The sequence below is a fragment of the Neomonachus schauinslandi genome, chromosome 6 (genome assembly GCF_002201575.2).
Source record: "Neomonachus schauinslandi chromosome 6, ASM220157v2, whole genome shotgun sequence".
NCBI lineage: Eukaryota > Metazoa > Chordata > Mammalia > Carnivora > Phocidae > Neomonachus > Neomonachus schauinslandi.
The window spans coordinates 62503063-62528177 of NC_058408.1; the positions used below are offsets into that span (position 1 = coordinate 62503063).

The 25115-nt window shown below is 36.8% G+C and overlaps 1 protein-coding gene across 1 annotated transcript in view; it reads right to left on the minus strand.

Annotated features, from left to right (window-relative positions):
• The window catches only part of AKT3 (AKT serine/threonine kinase 3), a 298230-nt gene extending 274137 nt beyond the window's left edge, over nucleotides 1–24093 (minus strand). Inside the window, exon 1 of the mRNA XM_044916426.1 lies at nucleotides 23949–24093. Within this exon, the coding sequence (XP_044772361.1) occupies nucleotides 23949–23994 (46 nt within the window). The 5' untranslated portion in view covers nucleotides 23995–24093. The remainder of the gene's footprint in view (nucleotides 1–23948) is intronic.
• Nucleotides 24094–25115: the final 1022 nt, after the last annotated feature.

A 25115-nucleotide genomic window follows, 5' to 3' on the forward strand; every position in this document is an offset into this window, starting at 1 on the left:
GTTTTTATGATCGCAGGTAGTATACGTTCCTGTGTTTTTCCTCTCATTCAGTAATTGTTTCAGGGGCAAGGGACACGTTTTATTCTTTTTTCTGGTTGCTGGAACACGATAGGCACATGATATTAATTGGAAAGCATGCTTAAAAGGCCCAGGTTCAGAATGTCAGTGACATCTTCATAGACCAACACTGCTTTGCACACATCAGAGTTCAAAGCGACTGCTCTCTGAACACTGAAAGCATTTACTGACTACACCAGTAACTTGGCATTTATGATTTTCTACTCTATTATTCTATTTTTATATGCACATGTGTCTTATCTTCTCAACTGGGTAAGTATTTAGGAGCTACGATTTTTAACGTTAAGCATATTACACTATCTGGTGTGATTCCTTGCACCCTACCAGGCATTCAAGAAGTATTACATGACTGTTCGAGGAGTCTCACTATTAGCAATTCTAGGAACCATCTGACCGATCTGTTAACTTACTGTTTTAAATTAAACTAAGGCTTCTCCAAATCCATCATTAAGGAAAATAAACATACATGGAACTCAGACAATAAATATCTTTAAATCCTAGCCCAATTAATATACTTATTTTTAAAAGAAAAAGCAACAGTGGGTTCTTTCCTGGCAAGTATCAATCTGTTACGCATAAGCATTAAAAAGCAATTTCTCTACAGTTTGCAATGTAAAAATTGATCCAGGCAAGTATCATCAATGGAAGTTTAAACCAAAGTGAAGGGTTGTTGGGAACTATGACCCCACAGATTTATAAATGGGGAAAATATGTCTTTATAGTGAAGAGACCCAGAAGTCACCTTCTTGATCAAGTTCACTTCATCTATGCAGTTTTCTCACCAAAAAAGATTCAATGTGACTCTAATAGTGAGGAAAAATTAGCAAATCCAGAATGTGGGACATTCTACAAGACAACTTGAGGCATAAGAATCAGCCCAAAAATTAGAACCCACTTCTCAGAAAGAATTATGTCAGAATTTTTATTATTCCAGAATAAAATGGGCCAGAGAAACAACCAAATAAACAGTATGGACCCTGGATTTTTAAAAATTTGTAAGTTTTTTTGGACTACCATATTAGATGGGATTACTGAATGTATTAATTTTCTTAGCTGGGTTGATGATATTGTGGTTGTGATACCTCATTCTGGGGAGTCGGGCTAAAAGGACTTACAGACAGAGCAAAACCTGCAACTTCCTTCCAATAGTTCAACCAAAAAAAAAAAAGGTAGAAGGAAAACTGTGATCATGTGAGGAGTTAGGTATGTTAACCAGCTTGATATGGTGGCCGTTTCACAGTGTGTAAGCATATCAAAATGTCACACTGCACACCTTAAACATATACAATTTTTGTCAAGTGTACCTCAATAAGGCTGGGAAAAAATAAATGCAGCAAAACATTAAGGCTGTTTACATGCTCACTAAAATGATATACTTTTAGCTTTTCTATATATTTAAAATTTCCAAAATAAAAAGTTAGGAGTGAAGGTAATCCCCTTTTCTTTCCAATCACTTTATAGATAAATGGAGGTAAGAGCTGAGTATAGAGCCCTACTGTATCTAACATTTATTCATTTTAATGGGGCGCCTGGGTGGCTCAATCAGTTGAGGAACCGACTCTTGAACTTGGCTCAGGTGATGCTCTCAGGGTTGTGAGATCGAGCCCTGTGTGGGGCTCCATGCTCAGCGCAGAGTCTGCTTAAGATTTCTCTCTCCCTCTCCCTGTGCCCCTCCTCCTGCTTGCATGTGTGCTCTCTCTCTCTCCAATAAATAAAACCTTTAAAATAAAAAAAATAACCGTTAAGTTAACCTCTGAGACAATATGCTATGTAGACATAACTTTACTTACCAACAAAAAACTAAATAATTACATGTCAAAGAAGCAGAAAAATGTTTTCCTCATTTCACACATAAAACTCTATAGTTCTTAGTAATAGTCATTGGTCAGATAATTCCTTTCTCCAATATTTAATAAAAAATTACATTTGAGAATATTCCTGAGTTTGCACACTTTGCCAGTGAGTCCAGCAGCTCCTGGCCCCTGCATGGGAGGTCTTCCTCACCCCTGCGTTAGTGCCCCCCACCCCACCGCCTGCCACCCATGCACAGCGGCCTTCCCAGCCTTGCAATTTCAACCTAAGCATCACTGCATTTGTCTTCTATCACCGCATGGCAGATTGCCACAAGACTTAGTATCTGGACAATCTTTATTATCTCACGGTTTCTGGGAGTCAGGAGCTCAGGACCAATCGTGCAGGAGGCAAGGAGAAACCACCATAGCACTGCTGTTCCAAAAGGGGTAAGGAATATACAGTAATACTGGGGCACCTGGGTGGCTCAGTCGGATAAGCGGCTGCCTTTGGCTCAGGTCATGATCCCGGGGTCCTGGGATTGAGCCCCACGTCGGGCTCCCTGCTCTGCAGGGAGTCTGCTTCTCCCTCTCCCTCTGCCCCTCCCCCTGCTTGTACTCTCACACTCTCTCTCTCTCTCAAATAAATAAAATCTTTAAAAAGCGGGGGGTAGGGACGCCTGGGTGGCTCAGTTGGTTAAGCAACTGCCTTCATGATCCCGGAGTCCCGGGATCGAGTCCCACATCAGGCTCCCTGCTAAGCAGGGAGTCTGCTTCTCCCTCTGACCCTCCTCCCTCTCATGCTCTCTGTCTCTCATTCTCTCTCTCGCAAATAAATAAAATCTTAAAAAAAAAAAAAAAAGTGGGGGGTAGATAAGGAAGGTGGACGGCCATCAGTGGCTCACAGCAACTCTGAACTCCAGTGGGGCCCAGGCCGTTCCTAATGAGGGTCTGGCTTCAGGAGCTCGGTTCTGCTTTCGGAGTCATTCTTTCCTTCCCAAGAGGGGAGCCCAGGTGTGAAGCCGTGTGGTTTTCTCAGTGTGCTTCCTGCCCGCAGAGGCTCAGGGATCCAAATACTGCCTCCCCGTGCACGGTCCCCAGCCCTTTCAGTCTGAGCCAACAGTGTTTCTGCCAATTCAACTGTCCTTAAAAGAGAGAGGGAGATGGAAAAGGAAACACTCCGTGGGTCATGTTTTACTCCATTAAGAGACAAAAGGCCACATGCACAACTCTCCTCAAGATAAGCCCCTCCGCAGGGACCGCGGAGGCCAGCTCTCTCCATGTTCTCGGAACCCCTACTGCTGGACTGCACAGTTCTCTGAGGGAACACCTGGGATCTTTCTGAGGTCCCAAAGATTTTCAAGTCACACCTCAGCTGCACTGGGAGACCACGTTTTCCTGAAAGTGTCCCATATTTGATCTTCCCCAGAATCTACTACTTAATTTTAGCAATACTGGTCATATGAAGAGGCCAGGAATTTTCAAACTCAACAGTTCCTTGCTCCTTTTTGTTAACAGTACTTCCCTTAGGTTATTTCTCTCCTTCTACATTTCCGCAACCAAACTGCTAAGCTTTCTGCCACTACAGAACAAGGATTTCCTTCCTCAAATTTCCACTAATATTTTTCTCACTGTTCTTTAAGCTCTCACCCACAGCCTTCCCAAAGGCCATCAAACTTACACCAATTCTATTCAAAGCTCTTCAGGCTTTCACTAAATGCCTCCAAAACTTTCCAGCTTGTATCCACCACTGAGTTCCAAAAACAATCCTCCATTTTAAATTTTTGTTTTGGCAAAACAAAACCACTGGTACAAAATCTGTATTATCAATGGCTCTGTAACAAACTACCCTAAAAGTCAGCACCTTAAATACAATGAACTCTTACTGCAGTTTCAATGGAGCAAGACTGGCTTAGCCTGAAACAGGATCTCTCCTGAGACTACAGGCATTATGGTGACCATGGCTGGGGTCATCAAAAGGCTCTACTTGAACTGGGTTTTCTTCTAAGACAGCTTATTCAAGTGGCTGACCAGTTCATAATACCTTGTGGCTTATAATTCCATATTCTTTTTTTAAAAAGATTTTATTTATGAGAGAGAGCACCAGGTGGGAGGCGGGGGAAGCAGAGGGAGAGGGACAAGCAGACTCCCCGCTGAGTGCACAGCCCGATATGGGACTCAATCTCACGACCGAGATCATGACCTGAGGTGAAACCAAGAGTTGGACACTTAACTGACTGCGCCTTCCAGGTGCCCCTTCCATATTCTTGGAATTCAGCGGCCACTCCATCTTTATATGGCTCTGGAAATGCTTTTCCAAGTTAAACACCAGGTTGAATTCTAAACTAGCCTAGCAACAGCTTCTCTTACATTTTTTAAATCACAAAATTTGAGCAATTCATAATTTCATTACAGTTTTATGGTTAACCTGCTGAAATCATTTTTACAACCACATGTATGTAAAAGCTCAGTAGGGACTAGCAAAAGCTCAAGACTGTCTCAATGCAAAGGGGCAGTCTGGTCAAGTTCCACTAGATCCCTAAACCAAAGACTCAGGCTCCTCATGTCAATAACTCAGCATAGTAGACACCACCCCAGTGTTTCTGACACTACCTCTAGTCCTGCTACCACACCTATCCATGATTTATGTTATGACTAAAAATTTTTAATAGACTGCACAAAATTAGAGTTAAAAGAGGCAAAGCAAAGGGAGATAGCTAAAATACAGAATACATTAACATAAAACTAGAAAAACATACAGCCCAAGCAAAACCAGCAGGGCAGAACTAGGATCCACACTGTGGAAAAGTAAATTTGTATCCAAAAGAACAGAAACTTGAATCACTGAAACAGTTTGAAGACAAACTATGAAAATTCACTGGGAATCAAAAAAAAGAGGAAAAGAGATAAAACATAAGGGGAAAAAGTGATAAATATGGAGAATAAATATCCAATCAAAAATACTAAGGCACTGGGTGGCTCAGTCGTTAAGCGTCTGCCTTCAGCTCAGATCATGATCCCAGGGTGCTGGGATCGAGCCTCGTATCGGGCTCCCAGCTCTGCGGGAAGCCTGCTTCTCCCTCTTCTACTCCCCCTGCTTGTGTTCCCTCTCTCGCTGCGTCTCTCTCTGTCAAATAAATCAATAAAAATCTTAAAAAAAAAAAAAAATACTAAGGCACCATGCTTCTATTGCAGATTAAAAAGGGCCACAAATCCTTTGCCATTCTTTCCATCAAGAAATGGACTCTATTTCTCCTCCCCTTGAATCCAGGCTGTCTGACCAACAAACTAGGGTTCGAACAAATGCTGAACCAGTTCTGGAACTGGCCTTGGGAAAGGCTGGTGTCTTCCAGACTCAGAGGGAGGCAGTCACATGCTCTCAAACAGCACAGGCTGTTCTGCGGAGGAAGGGTGGCTTGGAGAATGAAGGCACTCTCAGCCAGCACTGATCCCAGGACCCAAATTTAGGGGCAAGGCTTTCTTGGATCTCCCAGTTCAGCCTTCCAATGCCACCACAGGAGTAACCCCGAGTGAGACCACCAGAACTTCCAAGTCAAACCATAAAATCATGAAAACTAATAAACCATTGTTGGCTTAAGCCACGAAGTGTTGGGTGGTCTGTTCTGCAACAGTAGATAACTGATGTCACTAAACAGATCTAAAACAACACAATACTGCCAAAATCTACAGACAGAGCTATGGTCTGCCGTATACTTGTATCCCAAGTCCTTGCTGGAAAATAATGTATCTTAAACTGTTTGAAAACCCAGCTTGTTTCAAAAATCTGGTTGAAAGTAATAGCTCTTCTATTTCTTAAATTACTTTCTGTTATTTACTTACTTGAAAAAAATATTCTAAATTCTATCCTAGGATTAAGTCGGCCATGTAAGATCAATAAATTTTAATATTACATCCTCAAATTTTACATCTACTTTAAAATGCTTTAAGAAAATTCCACTGGAGTAAGTGTAGTCTCATTCTCTAATTCATTCAACAGTTTTTGAGGGCTTACTAGGCAGTAGGCATTAGAGGGGCAAAGATGAATACGGAATTAAGGGCAGGTAAAAATTTAACACTCCCCTAGCTTTTCCAGAAAGTCAATCCCTGCCTCGTCTGTGTTCACAAAGCATTCTGCGCAAATTTCTGTTTTGTGATCATATTAGTAATAAAGGCTAACGCTTATGGAACACTTACTATGTGCCTGGCCTAATTTTAAGCCTTTCACAGGATTTCACTCACTCAGTCCTCACGACAACCACCTCAAGGTAAGTAAGAACTATCATTATCCCCACTTCACAGATGGGGAAATGGACTCAGGCAGAGTCTCTTCCCCCACTTAAGACTCTAGACTCCATGAGAGCAGGTGACCTGTTTCTTCATCTTCACATCCTCCCCAGTCTCTGGCATGTATTTCTCTATAATTAAATAAAGAAATTAGTTTATCTGATCATTGAAATGAATACAATCATTTCCTTCTCTTTTCTTTTCTTTTTTTTTAAAAAAGAATTGTCCTTTACAAGGACAATTTTTCACTCCTCAAAAGCAAAAGGTAATAATACCTTTTTGGACTAAGGAAAAATGGGCTAGGACTAAATAAATATCTCTGGTTTACTGTTAAGACAAACATAAAATTTGTCAGTTCATTGATAAACACAACTATTAAGTACTAAACTTTTATAAACAAGTCTTAATTGGATAGTAACATATTTTACTCAGTGCCATTTTAATCCAGAAACCCATAAATATCACAATGGCAACTGTACATATCCATATTTTTAAAAGTTTTTTTTTTTTAAGAAGTCTATGACAAAGGAATAGGAAAATAAGGGGTAATACCCATTAAAATATGTGCATGAAAAAATCCAAGTAAATATATGACTGAATACTTTGAACAATGTAATCCGGGTATTTTTGGCTGACCCAGTATTATTTGGGTTGGCAAGGTTGGAATCATCCTGTGATAAAACCTGTGACTGACATTTTCATTGCATACTCTGGCTTAAAAATGAAAATCTTTACATAATTTATCGATAACTTAAAAACTCACAATCCTTCAAATACTGGATAGAAACTAAAATTTGGATTCTATAAGAAAAATAAAGTCAAGTTAGGGAGCATTTTACAGACACACCCCCTAGTACTCCTACAACTAGACAAAATGGTGACATCTTAAAATAATCTCCACAGGGGCGAATCTTAGGGAATACCCGTGTGCCAAATTTTAAATCTAACCTCTGGAAAGGCTGTTGTCTCTCCTGGAAATGTGATGTATATATCAGAACTTTTTTGGAGGACACTGCTGCTTGGCTACCACAGTGTCAACTCCCAGTCCCCTCTGCCCCACCACCTCCCGCTACAGAGACAGAGACTTGCTTTCTCACAGCTACGGAGACACATAACCCAGTTCCGAGGAACACAACATGAAAGGAAGTCTGATAGTGAGCTCTGAGAAAGCTGCTAGTTTCTCAATAAAAAGGACAGTGCTGCCGACACTGGCCATCTCCCATCCGTCTGCCTTGAACAGAAATGTAACGCTCATTAGTACAGCCATCTTGAAACCGTAAAGCAACAAGCGTCGCACGAAAAGCCAACAAGCTGAAGGTGAAGCAGCAGAGAGAGCTTGAATCTCTTATGATTTTATCTTTATTTGCTAAACAGCTAGCAGTTGCTCACCTTTACCCTTCTTAAGTGAAAAAAATAAACCAGTCTTTGTTTTGTTACTGTTGGCTGGGTTTTCTGTTATTTTTAGCAGAATGCCTGCCTTACTAATACATTTACAAACATTTAGAGAGTATGATGTACAATTCCTTTAATTAAAAAAAAGTTATAGTACTTGTATAAATAAAAAACAGTCCTACTGATGCCAAATAAGTGTGACAAATTAAATCCAGGAGGTCCTAGATATTTTTCCTTTAATAACAGTTCTTCTAATTATAAAAGTAATATATTCACTTTAGAAATTACACAAAATACACAAAAATATAATGACGGAAAAAAACTCACTACCCAGAAATAATCACTTTTCATATTTGGTATATTTCCTTCCAAACAATTTTTAAACATACATCAATATACAAAACTGTACTTTTTTATTTTCATAAACTGGCATCATGCTGGATAGGACTTATTCACTGATACATGCACCAGTAACAATAATTCAAGAGTATATGAAAGAATAGAAATCTTAAAAACAAAAGCATCTCTTCCACCATTCCCTGCCCTGTGCACGCGCATGCTCTCACACACACAACACACGTAGCCTCCCTCTCTTTTCCACTTCTCAAAGACAGCCACTTTTAATGTTTTTGGTATTACGCCTCTGTCTCTTGATTTATCACCTGTAACCACATCAACCAACTTCCCACTCTGAGTGAAAACCTGGGTTCCCCTTCACCCTTCTTCCCAATTTTTTTTTAATATTTTATTTATTTATTTGAAAGAGAGACATCAAGAGCGAGAGACGGAACACAAGCGGGGCAGTGGGAGAGGGAAAAGCAGACTCCCAGCTGAGCAGGGAACCCAATGCGGGGCTCGATCCCAGGACCCTGGGACCACGACCTGAGCCGAAGGCAGACGCTTAATGACTGAGCCACCCAGGTGCCCCCCTCTTCCCAATTCTTACTACTTTTATTTTCATTTTTAGTTTTTCTACTGCTTAATATTATAAAGTCAAAAAAAAAAAGGTACACTGAAGCTCTACCTCTTGGCCAATGAATTTTGGATAGAATGTATTTGCTTCCAACTACGCAAGATAAGGAAATTAGTGTTCTTATAGGCAAACAGTTTTAGTAAAATTTAACCACAGGATTAAAATGTGACTATCATTTGACCTTACCCAACCCAGAGTGAGGAAGAAAAAAGTATATATACTTGTTGCTTGAAGCACTAGTTCATTTAACATAGGAAAAAATGTTGGGAAAGATAGAAGTGTAACGAAGAACAGATACAGAGAACAACTGAAAGAATTTTAAGTTCTCAATGAATTGGAAAAAATAGTTACAGACCAACATGAATTTCAAAATTACAAAAGACGAAGCCAGAGGAAGAGAGCACAGCATTCAGGCCTGGACAACAGGAAAGGAATACTGATTAACTCCTCTTTTACACTTACCTTCTCAAAAGAGAACCATCATAATGCCAACATTGATGGCCAGAGGTGCTGAGAAAGTAAGAGACTTATGGCTGAGCTCCAGTTAGCATCAATAATCTCTGAGAAATACAAAGCATCAGAAGGGATTAAAAAAAAAAAACTGAAAAGGGCAAGTATCCTTATTGTTTTTACAGAGGAAAATAATGGAAGAGCCTAAACATTAAATATTAGTAAAGCTGATGGGAAATTTAGCAATACCCTATAACAGATTACTAAATAATAGCTATTATTTGCTAACCTTTTGGTATGTCCCATGCACTGTGCTAAGGGCTAATCAAGAGTCTTACAACCACTTGTTATCATCACCATTTTCCGGATGAGAAATTTAAGGCATATTAATTAAGTATTTTGCCCACAGTCACTAATAAATGGCAAAGCCAAGATCTGAAGTTAAAGTCCATCCTCTTAACCAGTGGACTAAACTGACAGTACATGAGTACTTAAAAGTGAAAAAAGTAGATGGATGAGAAGAATAGATTATCTAAAAGCAACTTATATCAAGTTAGACACTTTTTTCAAAATGTCTGAGTAACCATGTTGCAATGGCATAGACAAATCTCTAAGATACACTGTTAAGTGCTTATGACGTCATTTATGCAAAATGAGATAAAACACAAGATCCAAATGTGTACACAGAATAAAGTGTAAAAGTCTTGTTTCTTTAATTATCCCTCTTCCTGTCCCCCACCTAATCTCTTGGATTCCAATCTCTTGACAAGAGACAAGTATTACCTATTGTTTGGTATGTATCCTTCTGGTTCTTACCTATTTTAAGAAAAATGTTGGCTTTAAGGTACACATCCCTCTTGACAGTGGTTATTTCTGAGAAGGAAATTGGGAGTGGAGGAATCATATCACACACTGCTTATTTATATACTGCTTGGATCTTTTACAAAAGGAATTAATGTATTATGTAGATAATACAAATGGTTTTAATTACAATGATGCTCAAAGAAAACAGAGCAAAGTTTCTAAGTGTGACCTCGATGGCCTCCTTGGAAGGGAAAAGTCTGATATATTAAATTACAGAACAATTACAAAACTTTTACACAACAAAAACATAAAGTTAAAAGATATTCAAGCCAGGAAAATATTTGTAACAAAAAAATGATTAATAAAATAATGGTATCCTGAATATACAAAAAGCTCTTACAAATAAATAACATATAAAATGTGTAAAAACTGACTAAAGACTGCATATATAAAAATTGACTAAGGACAGAAACAAGCAATTCATTTAAAGAAAAAATGGCTAAAAGCACTAACAACAAAGCTAAACCTCAGTAACAAATAAATGTAAAATAAAGCAGCAATATGATGGCAAGAACTAAAAAGAATAAAACCCAGTGATAATTATAGCACGAGAAAGCAGAAACTTTTACACACCAGTGATAGGAATGTAAACTGGTAACATGCGGACTACAAACTGGCATATGTAAATGATCTGCATAAACAACACATAATAAAAGTTCCTTTGGAAGTTAAAATTGAGAAAAGGACTGCAGCCTTGGATTGCAGTGATGGCCCTCCTATGATACATACTGTAGGAGCGAACAGTCCTGCTGTGCTCTTCTCTGCAATGACCACACCTACAGGATTATGTTCACTTCTGGGCACTGCATTTTTAAGAGAAACATTGACAAACAGATATTTCCACAGTAGGACACCAAAATTATGTGTGAGGGCTAGAAACCATGTCATACAATGAACAAATGAAAGAAAAGAGAACATTTTGCTTTAAAAAAAAAAGATTTTAGGGAAGGTATCACAGCAATCCTGAAATATCTGAAGGCCTATCCTCTGGAAAACAGAACTTGTTTTATATTGCTCAGGAGGGCAAAAGAAAGCCCACTAGTACTCGGAGCTGTTAAATAATGAAACAGTTATGCCTTACCTAGTGAGATTTTAATTATCCACAATATCAGAGATAAATGATCCATCAGAAACACAGTAGAAAAGATTCTTCTACACTGTCTTGAACTCAGAAGTACTTTGCAGTTCTAAGAGTAAAATGTGGATAAATATTCCAGAACTATGACCACTACTCTATTCTCACTCTAGTGTCCAGAGTGCACCTACCTGCTTTGGATACCTTATATATTAATCCTTCCTGGGACAAACAGAATCCTGTGCAGCCACCTTGGCCAGGAAGAACCATTTGGTCATTTTTACCAATTCCTACCATTAGTTCCATTTTCCCTCACACAAAAGCTTGACAGATTAACATGATCTAGAATCCCAGCATTGCCCTTACCAAAACCCTATCCTAGATACAGGCTGCTTTCATAATTGTGATCTATTTTGTGTTCCCTGCCTTGCCTCTGCTGTCCCAATTCTAGTTCCTTGCCCTGAAATCCGTGACATACTGCTATTTGACCTTCTAAAACTGTTTTCTTCCTCATTCACTCAAAGACTAAGAGCCTACTATGTTCAAATTACCGGTAGACCCTAGATGCAAAATACAGTTGTTATTAGACACAGTTCCTGCCCTCGGGAAGCTGACAATGGACAAAGAGAAATAACGGAACTACATAAGAGCCCACATAATGCCACAAGAAAGCAAAGTGATATAATACTACAGACTAATCATTCCAACTTTGAAAGACTGTGTGATCTGAGAAAAAACAGAGATTATATTAGAATTTATATCTGAAGGACACAGAAGATTTTCATTGACAAAGACACAGGAAAAAAAAATATGCCAAGTAAAAAAACAGGCATAACAACAACATACATAAAAGAAAACATGGTGGTAGGTACACAGTTAATCACATCAGTAAGATAAGTGATTGATTACAGAATGTGAACATATAATTAAAGAAACGTTTCTCTACGTCAAAGGAAATAAAAATAGTTTCTCCAAGGGAGGTAACGCAATAAGCTCCAGAGGAATGGCTTCCCTGCATTCTCCCCACTGGACACAGAGTGGTAAGTGATACCACTCAGGTAGCGTAAGGATTCCACCAGATGGAAGATAACTCCCCTTTTTCTATTCTCACAGGGTTTTAAACTCTCCTCCTGTCCAACAGTTCTACGCCCCTCCCTCACCAGGTACTAATAAGAGACTTCTTAAAAAAGAATTAAAAAAAAAAAAAAAGAACTCCAATACCTGCCTGAGTGTCAGAAAGAAACAAAAGAAACAAAATATAAAGTGTTATAAAATTGGCAATAAAGAAATCTCAGCTACTGGTCCAGGCTAAGCCCCTAACTCAAAAACTTACCTGTTTTCTAATCTGGAAGATAAATGGGTATAAAATGAGATTACTTCTAAAGTCTCTTCTAGCTTATAATTCTATAAATTCACTCAAAAAAAAAGGTTCAGCTATGTTTCCAGGTGATAGGAACTCAACTGGTTGAAACCATCAGTTTCCTCAAATATAAATGGAGATGGAATTTCGACTTCACATAACTTGTTATGAGCAATTCCATGACAAAATTAAGTGAATTATAAAACTTAAACAAGTTTTTATATCCATACATTAAAGCATATACATATCAGAGTATAAGTCGGGTGACTTCTACTAGACTAATCCATCTTCCCACACATAAAATTATAAACTCTGTACAAAATATAAATAACAACTAGTTGAAGGCAGTGGAAAGCATCAAAAGCAAGCAAAAACTGGAGGGAAGTTGGCACCTGAAACAAGGGACTGCACTGGGTGAGATCTGCATTTATATGGCTTTCTGCTTGAGGGGCTCCCCCATTCCTTGCAATTAAGGTGGATACAATTCAGACAGAAAACTGTAGTCTTGCTGGCTTAAGGAGTAAGATGCTGGAGTCAGAGATGCCAAAATGGCTGGAAAGTAAGAGAGATATCCCACAAATAAGGGAGACACATGGGGCAGCCCAAAAACCTACCTGTAAACTCAACCCAAATTCTGGCTAAACCTTGAGCTGTGCATGCATAGAAAAGACTCCAGTGAGCCTGAAAGCAAAAATCAAAAAGTGGAGAGAAGAGCTGAGATTTCAGCTTGCTCTTCACAATAGGTAAAATAAAGTGTTGAGTCTGAATAGAAGGACAGTACCAATTATCACAAAAAGTCTCTGGAGAAAACAACAGATCACAAATCTGTAAGTATATCATCACAATGAACTGAATGCAGCTGAAAATTACTAGACATATGAAGAAATGAGAAAGTAGGCAAAGAAAGAAAGCAGTCAACAGAAACGAACTCAGAAAATCCTAATGCTGGAGTCAGCAGACAAGGACGTTAAAGCAACTATTATAAAAATATCCAAGGAGTTAACAGAAAATACAGTCATAGTAAATGAAGAAAGATGGCAGAGGAGTCAGTGAACTTAATAGCTTAACAGATTGTTCTACCTCTAGAGCTGAGAGAAAGAATACTGAAAAAAATTAACACAGCCTAATTGACCTGTGAGACATTGTCAAGTAGTCTTCACAGGTATAACCAGAGTCCCAGAAGCAGAGGAGAGAACAGGGTAGAAAAGGTTCTTTAGAAATAATGGCCAACACAACTTCCCAAGTTTGGTGAAAAACGTAAATTTATATATCAAAAAACAAACAAAAAAATCCAGTAAATCCAAAATGTGATACATAAAAGAAAACAACATGTAGGCACGTCACATTCAAACCGCTGAAAGCAAAGCTAGATAAATCTTGAAAGCAGTCAAGGAAAATGACATGTTATATATAGGTAACAACACAAACAGCTGACTTCTATCAAAAACAAGGGAAAGCAGAAGAAAATGAAATGACATCTTTAAAGTGATGAAGGAAACAAATTAAATCAGAATTCTATATACAATTAAAAAATCCTTCAAAAATGAAGGTGAAAACATTTTAAGACAGACAAAAATATGAGTGTACTATTCACCAACATATCTGCTCTTAAAGAAAGCTCTTCAGACTGAAGGAAAACATTATCAGATAGAAACTCAAGTCGATAGGAAGAAATAAACAGAAACACTGCAGGTAAGTATACGTAATAGACTGCATTTGTCCTGCTCTTCTTTAAAAAACACAAAAAAGACATAAAAAAACAAAAATTAAAATATTGTATCATAGTTTATAACATATTCATATCTAATATATATTAGGACAAGGCACTCAGGAGGAGTAAATATAACTATAGTATTTCAAGGATGTTATATTTTACATGAAGTAGTAAAATATTAACCCCATAAAGAATGTGATAAATTAGAGATGCATATTATAATCTCAATCTCAACCTCAACCTCAGCACAAGTGACATTTTGGAGTAGAAAATTTTTTGTTTGGGAAGAACTGTCCTGTACATGGTAGAATATTTAGCAGCGTCCCTGGCCTCCACCCACTAGATGCCAATAGCACACCCACTCCAAGTCATGACAACCAAAAATGTCTCCAGACATTGTCAAGTGTTCCCTGGGGAGAAAAATAATCCTGGGTGAAAACCACTGCCCTCCAACAACCATTAAATAAAGAATGCAAGATTACAGAGCAGTTCAGTTTTTTCTATTATGGCCCATCTAACAAGACTAGACTTTTTTTTTTCTAACCACTCTAGCTTCCCATATGAAATTTTAACACCACAGATATATGTATATGTTTACATGTTTATATAATGCGTCCCATTGGAAAGGCACAAACAACTGTAATATCTACATTTTCTGCACAGAGGCATTAGATGAAATACTAAAAAAATTTCAATTAACCCAAGGGAAGGCCAAAAAATATATATATATGTATACATATATATACATATATATATATACATACACACACATATTATATAGCCTATATATACAAATACACAAACAGAAATTTTTTTAAATAGGACAAATAGAAAATAAATAACAAAACGGTAGACCTAAATTCAATCAAATCAACATCAATCATAGATTTGTTTTATATTTTAATAAGAGGTATCACTAACAAGCCAATAGCAGAGATAAAATGAGAAAGTAAAAAAATTCTAAACCCAAAATTTGCAGGAATATGGGAAGAAGGAAACTCAACCATATTAATAATTACCTTAATAAATATGAATGTTCTAAATATAAATGGTCTAAATTAAAGGGTAAAGACTGTCAAATGAGATTAAGAAAAAAAAAACAGAACCAGACCCAAAAATATGCTGTGTACAAGAGAGGCATTTTAAATATAAAACACAGATAAGCTAAATGTAAAATAACAAATAATAATAATAATAAGTAAATAAATAAATGTAAAATAACATTTTAAGAAGATATAAGATGTAAACATTAATCAGAAAAAGTCTGGAGTGGTTATAATATTAATAACAGACACACTGAATTTCAAAACAAAGAGTATTACACCAAAAAAAAAAAGATGGACATTCATAAGCATAAAAGATATAATACATTAAGAAGATATAATCATTATAAATGTGAATGCATCTAGTAACAGAACTTCAAAATATATAAAGCAAAATAGACAGAAAAAAGAAACAGGTAAATTCACAATCATAGTTGGAGATTTTACCTCTTTCTCAGTAATTGATAGAACTAAAGAAAAAAAAAATCAGTAAAGTTAGAGAAGATATGACTCACTATAACCCATGCTGACCAGACATTTATAAAAAACTATACACACAACAGCAGAAAAATCAATAGAGACCATATGGTGGATCATAAAAAAAATTTTTTTTAAATAACAAAAAATTCCAGATGACTGAAATTTTACATAGTATCTTCTGTAATTACAATCAAATAGAAAGCTGAAATCAAAACACTAAGATATCTAAAAACTCCTATATCTTTTCAAAGTAAGCAACATTCTTCTAAATAACCCATGGTTCAAAGAGGAAATCACAAAGCAAGTTAGGAAACATTTTACACTAAATAATAATGAAAACACATTTCATCAAAACTTGTGGGGCATACTTAGGCAGTGAAGTAAGATAAATCCACAGATTTAAGCACTTATATTTAAAAAAAAAAAAGTTTAAAATCAATAATATAATATTTTACCTTAAGCCAGAAAAAAAGACAAGCAAAATAAAACAGTAATGAGCAAATGCAGTGAAATAAAAAAAAAGGACAAAGAAAACAAAGCAAAAATTTGGCTCCTTGAAAAGATTAGTGAAATGTATAAACTCCTAGTAAAACTGATCAAAGAGGAAAAAAAAAGAGGGAGAGAGAATTCAATAAAGGGATTATCATTACAGATCCTGTGAACACTTAAAGAATAAGGAAATATTAAGAGCAACTTTATGCCAAATATATCAACAGCTTAGATGAAATGGACAAATTCCTAAAAAAAAAAATCACAATTTGCCCAAACTGACACAAGATGAAACAAAAAATCTGAATAGTCCTATATCTAGCTATTAATGAAATTGGATTTATTATCAGAAATCTCACCAAAAATGCTCCAACCCAAATGCTTTCACTGATGCATTTTACCAAACATGTTAAATTAGAGATAAACCCCATCTTATGTAAATTCCTTCAAAAATTAAGGAGAAGGGAATATTTCCCAACATATATATTTTAGGAGTCCTGCATAGCCATTATATGAAAACCTGAAATGAAAATGACAGACCAATGGAAATGCAAAAAAAAGATCCTTAACAAAATATTAGTATATCAAAACTGGTAAATTAAATATAATACATCATGACCAAATGGGATTTATTCTAGCCATGAAACTAATACACCATATTAAGAGAATAATGGGAAAAATCAAATAGCCTGAAATTTCAGTAGGATGGGAAACTTTTTGAAAAAAGTGAACACCCACTCATGATAAAAACACTCAGCAAACTAGAATAGAAGGGAACTTTCTCAACCTGACTACAGGCAGCAATAGAAAACCCACAACTAACACAATAGTGATTATTACATAATATTATGATGATAATGGTAAAATGCTTTCCCAATAACATGAGAAATAAGGCAGAAAGTCTACCCTCACCACTTTTACTCAAAATTGCACCTGAATTCCTAACCAGCAAAACAAGACCAGAAAAGTTAATTAAAGGCATTAGAATTGCAAAGGAAGAAGCAGAACTGTGGCTCTTTGCAGATGACTTGACCATCTATGCAGAAAATTAGTAAAAAATTCATGTTAATAAAAGTAACTAACATGAATAAGTGAATTTAACAAGGCTGCAGGATACAAGGTCAATACACAAAACTCACTGCTTATTGGGAAGGGGAGTGTGTGTGAGTGTGAGCGTGCATAACAGCAGCTCCAGTTCTTTTTTTTTTATGTATTTATTTTGAGAGAGAGAGTACGCGAGAACATGCAAGCAGGGGAGGGGCAGAGCAAAAAGGTAAGAGAGAATCTCAAGCAGACTCCCTGCCACGCACAGAGCCCAACTGGGAGCTCAGTCTCATGATCCTGAGATCATGACCTGAAGGGAAACCAAGAGTCTGAGACTTAACCAAATGTGCCACAAGGCGCCCCTAGCAGCTCTCAATTCTATAACTCTAGAATGCATATGAAAGCTTATCATTTGATGGTTCTCTCCATTTGGTTTACTTGGTTAAAATTTCCAAAATAAATGTATTCAAATTATGAGAAAAATAAATTTCACATTTTTTAAGGGTTGGGGGCAGAGGGAAAGGGAGAGAGAGAATCTTAAGCAGTCTCCACACCCAGCATGGAGGCCACCTGGGACTTGATCTCACAACCCTGAGATCATGACCTGAGCCGAAATCAAGAGTCAGATGCTTAACCGACTGAATCACCCAGGCACCCCAAATTTCACATTATTGTAAATACATTAAATCTCAGAGTTCCAATGCCATTAGAAAATAAATTTAATTTTTTCAGGTTTATGCTCCATTTGTAACATCAATAGTAGAAATGAACTTCTCTAATCTATCATGTGATTTATTCAGTCACTATCACAGCTCTTCACGTTCTATGGAAAATGCTTGCTGCTGAGTAGTAAACAGAAAATCATACTGTCATTTTCTATTTCCATAATCACTTGATAATTTATTTCAAAACTCACTTTGTGAATAAAACATGAACAAAAGCTACACAAGTATGTACAGAGTAAAGGAGAAGGTCCTTGGACTTGGATGAGCACCCAACAAATTGTGTATTTTGCTTTCCATACAGCTTAAAACTGACTAGGTCACAACAATCACACATTAAAATATAGCCCAGCTTACAATCTTCACATTACTAAAATATTCTGCATAGTGGCATTAAGATATTTTGAGAGAAAACTCATAGACTCATGAAGTTTTAGCTTGGAATTACCAAACACTAACATTCCGGTTCCTCTAAACAAATCATTTCAAAGAATATAAAACAAATATCATTCCAAGGTCACAGTTTATGGATATCCTTGAACTGGAAACTATTAAGTACAAGGCAAACTAAGGGAACAAGTTCTTTGAAAGCACAAACTGGTTACATACACAGAACACAACATGAAAGTTCAATTTGTTAGATATTGAGGCAACAAAAAGTATAAGGAATCTGCAGCATTTTCATCAATTCAAATGTATTTACTGATAAAACCTTACCTCTTAGATTTGTTACCAATTTCAAAACAGTAAGATTTGGAGTTGACTAACAATGCATTACAATTTTAACTTGTTTTTTGGGTTTTTTTTAAGATTTTATTTATTTATTTGACAGAGAGAGTGAGAGAGGGAACACAAGCAGGGACAGAGGGAGAGGGAGAAGCCGGCTTCCCGCCGAGCAGGGAGCCTGATGCGGAGCTCAATCCCAGGACCCTGGGATCATGACCCAAGCCGAAGGCAGACGCTTAATGACTGAGCCACCCAGGCACCCCACTTGTTATCAAAACACTGGCTCTCCACATTTATAAGAGACTACTTACCTTTTTAAGAAACAGTACTATTACGCAAACAGAATTTTATAAATTACCATCAGCCCTGGTTAATAGTATTTCAGTCTACTTAATTCTATAATTCAGACCTTTTTTTTTTTTCCAAAGATTTTATTTATTTATTTGACAGAGAGACACAGCGAGAGAGGGAACACAAGCAGGGGGAGAAGGAGAAGCAGGCTTCCCACGGAGCAGGGAGCCCGATGTGGGGCTCAAGCCCAGGACCCCGGTATCATGACCCAAGCCGAAGGCAGACGCCCAACAACTAAGCCACCCAGGCGCCCCTAATTTAGACCTTTTAAGCTGGCTAAACTTCCCACTTTATTAACGGGGTAAGTTTCTTCATAGCAAATATCACCACTAGCTGTAATGGGATAAAAAACCAAAAGAGAGCAAAACTTTTGACATCAACTTTAGAGATCTGGAGTCACCGACAGTATACCCAGGGCTGGTCTGTGAAAGAGATCATCTAACGAGCATCTAATATGTATGCAGATATGTCCTATGCTGATGTACAACCAAACTGTGAGGTTCTGTCCCAGGACCATCAAAGAGGAAAATGCAGGTGGCACTTGATTCCTTGTGTGCTACATGATGTTTTCTTTACTGTCATCTCTAACACCAACAATCTTATGTTAATGTGTTATCTCAATTAATACTTACATTTTGTAATTGCTCCAGAAAAGTACACAAAAAAAAAGGTTTCAGTATTGATATATATCACCAATCACCAAAGTTAGGAAAGCATTTGTCCCACACAGTACCATTAATTATTTTAAGTCTGTTTGTTTCCTTTTCCAGGATGATATTTACTGAAGAACAACTTAATTACATTGAAAGTACAAATAAAATGAGATTCAATCTGGACAGGAGCTAACAAGAACTGATTTATAAATACAAGTTTGAGGAAAAGGACTGATATTCAAAGTAAGGGCTAATATAACTTTTCTACTAATACTTTTATTAATAGTTTAAAAATACTCTATACATATTAGCTCGTACTGCTTACCACGGCACTGTGAGGTAAAGAAAGCAGATGTTATCACATTTATTTTCAAACAAGGACACCCAAGCTCAGGCGATGAAAATCTATCTGCCCAGGGTAAATAGGTAGCAAACAATAATGCTCTTTTAGAAGAAATTCTTTGAACCAAAATATGGCCAAATAACAAGAGACTACCTAATGAAATTTGCTTGACTAAAACACAAAGTTATTTTTAAAATCATACTGAAAATCTCTAAAGGAATAAATTAAGAATGGTGGAGAGAAAAAATGCCCAGTTTGGTTTCCCCTAATATTTCAACTAATGCTTTCAAGAGTCCAGTTAAAACTGCCATCACAAATCCTCAGTGAATCTAACTTGTCTTCAGCATAGGGAAAATACACAAATTGGACAAATAGATAGGAGACACGACCTGCAACCTCAGTCTTTCATTCACAAGTATAAACACATCCACAAAACCACCAGATACCTGAGGAATACTAACACCACCAAAAAAGAACCAAAATAAACAAACTGAAAAAGTTACTCAGAGGGGAGAAAAAACTTAAAAATAAAGTCTAGTTAGTGTCCTAAGATAAAAGATTGTATTATATCTGTAAAATAAGAGCCGGTGGCTATGAACTACAAAGAATTCCCAGAAGTATAAAGTAATAGCTGAAACAGATAACTGTAAAGCGCTCAAAGAAAAAGTCAAGGAAATCTTCCAGAACAAGGCAAGTAAACAGACATGGAAGTGAAAGAAAAATCATAACACCAGAACACTGATATAGACGCTCTAGGGGTCAAAGCCGTAAAAGAATACAGAGAACACAGAAGGGAAGAAATAATGAAAGAAATACACAAGATTCCCTAGAACTGAAGACATATGCCTGTGTATCCGAAGGGTCACAAATGTTTTACAGGATGAGTTAAAAAGAACTACATCTCATCCTCCTTAAATTTCATAACGTCAAGGATAAACAGGCATGGACACAACAAGCTTCCAGAGAACAAAAACAGGTTACCTAGAAAGAAATTACTCCTATTAGCATTAAGCCTCTTATCAGTGAAACTGGTTACCAAAAGGTAATGGAATGCAACCTTCAAAATTCCAAAGGAAAACTGCTGCACAACTGAATTCTATACCCAGCTAAGGCATGTACTGGGTGTGAAAGTGAAAAGCACATTTTTTAATACTCTGTTGACAAGCAACCCCCCACATATTCTTTCTGAAAAAAGTACTCCAGGAAATTAAAAAAAAAAAATTACTTCTAGAACACTGTAAAATAAATCCAAAACAAATCTGTAAAATAAATCCAAAACAAATAGGGGAAAGACACAAGATCTAAGAAAGCAGAGAACGTGTCCAAGAATGCAATTAAATAACATGCTATTAGCTGAGCATCATACCCAGAAAAAAGTCGGTTCACAATAGAATGTCAACAAATACTGTGATTAAAAAGCTGCATAACCAAGTGGTATGATAAAGAAGGCAGACACTCTTTAACCAACAGAGGGGCAACATGGCAACTGGAAAATCCAGGAAAAACTGGTACAGCCCAGGCTAGAAGCCAAACTAAAGTGCATCCTGATCTTGAACACCAGCATATGTTCTCCATGGCTCCCACTGTGCCCATCATACTACTTTCTTAGCAGCAGGGAGTATTTACTTACCACAATATTGATTACTGCTTCTCCAAATCAACAAGTGAAACTGTGACAAACCTTGACATTAAATAAATGTTACAGTTGACACAACCTGGGAGGGGACCATGAGGTATTCAGGGGAAAGACTGTGAGGGGTACTAATTTTTCTCAACTCATAAAGTGGCAAGTTTAGAGATGATGCCTAAGTACTTTCTAGAATTAAGAGTGCAAGTGTTGCAAGTGTAACCATGAAGCCCTCTCCCCTCCTTCAGGGAAGGAAGGAAGAGAATAGATATTACAAGTTAAATTCTTCATTTTTCACAATGGTGATAGACATATATTCGATTATTTAAGATTACTCAAATATAAAGTTTAGCATATTATACATAAAATTTAGATAATAATCACCAAAAAATTAAAAATAGAAAAGGTCTAAAATGGCTATATGCGAGAAACCAGTTTGAAGAAGTAGAGGGTAGAAAAGACTTTTATTTATCATTTTATACCTTTTGGTACTATTAACCAATGCAGGAAAAACACAGAGAAACTTTTGTCCATTTTTTCTTGTTTCTTTATCCCATGCATTATGTACCAACCTTCTCTTATGGTATTTCAGACAAGACACAATTAATTAAACAAACTCAAGAACCACCCTAAATCTCTGGCAAAATTCGGTGACAGCAACAGTTTACACTGGTTTTAAAACTCTCAAAACATATCCACATCCATTATCTTACTTAATCCTCGCAACGGTCTTATGAGAGCAGATTTTGGAGCTTAATAAAGTATTACTCCAAAAGGTTTAAGTGATTTGCCATCCCAAAGAAAGTAAGAAAGGTAGAATAAATGTAATAGGCAAGTTAAAAAATAAAGAAAAAATGCCTTCATACAGCAATGAAATCTGAAAAAGCCCTCTAACCTTATAACAGACCATACAATAAATGAAACAACAGTACAATAGTTGGCTGAAACAGTTTTTATCTTGAAACACACACTTACCATACGACCAGCAATCTCATTCCTAGGTTATCGCCCCAGAAAAAATGAAAACACATCACACCAAGATACGCACTCCCTTGCTCATAGCAGTTTTATTCATAAGAGCCAGAAACTAGAAACTACAAATATCCATCAGCTGGTAAACAGATAAATTGTATCATGGCCAAACTACGGAATACACCTCAACAGTAAAGAAACAACCTAATGATATGCACAACAACATGGATGAATCCTTAAAGTATTATGCTATGTGAAAGTAACCAAACACAAAGGGCCATCTGACTCTACTTATAAGACATATTAGAAAAGGAAGATTCCAGTGGTATCACATCAGTGGTTGTCAGCACTGAGGAAAGAGAACTGACTGCATCGGAGAATGAGGGCACTTTTGGGGTGACAGACATGTTTGATGTCATAACTGCAGTGCTTGTTACACTACTGTAGAAACGTAGCAAAATTCATCAAAGTATACACTTAAAATTGGTGAATTTTATTGTTCTGAAAATTATAACTCAATAAGGCTGATTTTTTAAAACTCAGTCATACATAATCCCATTTATCTTCTGACAACAGCTTTTCAAGCACAGGAATTAACTACAGACCCACAAGGAACAGTGAAATTACTATTTAAAAGGCAACTTTTAATCAGAAAATAGATACAGTACACAGGAACTTAAAAGTCCTGACAATGAAACAGTCCTCATTCTACTCATTTTGGCCACGTGGATAAACACTAGTTGCCTGGCAACTAGTCTACACTCCAGATTTCTTAATAAACATATTAACCACATTAGCAGGTGATCTCATAGAGGATAAACTAAGCTTTACATTGAAGAGTTCTTCCTTTAGTATTAAAAAAAGAATAATAATGCATTTGAATTATTTATCTAAAGTAGTAGGAGTGAACAAGTGAACAAGAAATACTAAAGCTAGATCATGAAAAATAAAAATATGAAATGAAACATACACACACACATACACACACAGACAACACAAAAACCCTTTCTTCATGTGGTCTTTTACCTTCAGACTCTCCTTAACTAACTTACAGGACTGCTGAAGCTATGAGATTGTGGGTGAACTCTTTCCCTTTAAGCCTTAACCCCTCCCCTGCTACCACCCAAAATGGCTTAATATAAATTTACATGTCTTTAAATGCAGACAAGTTATAAACTTTTCTAGATATCAAATATCCGAAAGACATCTCTCTGAATTGTAGACTCTGTGGACACGGAAAAATACAACACGAACTTTCTGTAACATGCAAGCACACAACATACCAGGAGGCCAAGTCCTCGTAACAGTGATGATAAACTATCAAAATCAAGAATTACGAAGAATTCCTAAATAACAAGCAAATTCCTAACACGTAAGTTAGATATCATTTCTCTCTCACTGGACATGGTCTGTCCGTTGACTCTGTAACAGCTTTGGAACAAATGTCAACTTCCAGGACATCGCTGACCACGAGCACACTTACCACGCATGCGACCTTCGGCTTTGGTGAGTACTTACCCCTCTTCTGAACCCAGCCTTCTTTCACCACGGTAACATCGCTCATGATGGCTCCCCTCTGAGCCCCCAACGTGGAGAAATGCTACTTTGTGGTATCAGCTTTGGGGTTTGGATTCTCTGCTGCTGCTGCCCTTCCCACTCTCTAGTGATGACTCAGCCTGGAAGGAAGTATTGAAGAAAGAATTTCTTTTTTTTCCATTCTTGCAACTCACACAGCAATAACAAACAACTAATTCTTTGTAAATGTCTTCAACTGGCCTGACCTCACATAAAACTCTAACTCCTCAAACTGGGGAACTTATTTATTCAACAGTTCTATAATGAACAGGATTCCCTGGTCTTGTGACAGATTTCAAATGATAGTGAAACTTTTAACCTAAGAGGCTGTAACAAAAAAAGTCTTAAGAAAACCCCTGTCACACCTATACAAATAATACAGAAAATCTGTTTGGTGCTGTGTCAGAGGTGAAAAGGAAGAAAATGAAAGTTAGGTGAACTAAAAGTAAACTTTCGTGTATGTCTAGTTCCAAAATCTCTGTGGATTTAGGAATATTTATGGCAAAGCAATTGTGAATGTTTTTAATAGCTGTATTTTATGGAAAACACAATGTGCTAAGAAACCAGCACTTATGTATGCTTACTCTGCCCTATTCCAAGAAATATTTTAGACAATCAATGAATTAGATGACAATGAATTTTTGTTAAAATAAATAAAATAGTATAAATAATACAAAGTCAATGATTTTTTAAAATACACGAAGTGAAAAAGGAATATGAAAGTGGAAAAAAATATGGGATATCTAAGATGTGCCAAGAACAAGTGCTTACATCTATTATTCTCAGGTAATCCTCACAGTAAACCGAAGAGGGTACCATTAACTTCATTTCACAGATGAGTAAACTGAGGTTCACAGAGATTAAGCAGCGTGCCTGATTTCAACACAACTACTGAATGATGGAGCCCACATCTGAACCAGGCCATCTGACTCCAGAGCCTGCAGTCCTAACTCCAAAACTATACTGCCTTAAGATGGAAAGAAGCCAGAGTAAAAGTCTACATATTCGCAAAAGATGGGCCACAAATTTAGCAGGAAAGCTTTCAGGAAGCAGTACAAATAAGGAAACGCAATTGGTTTCAATATTTACAATATCCATAAATATTTTTTA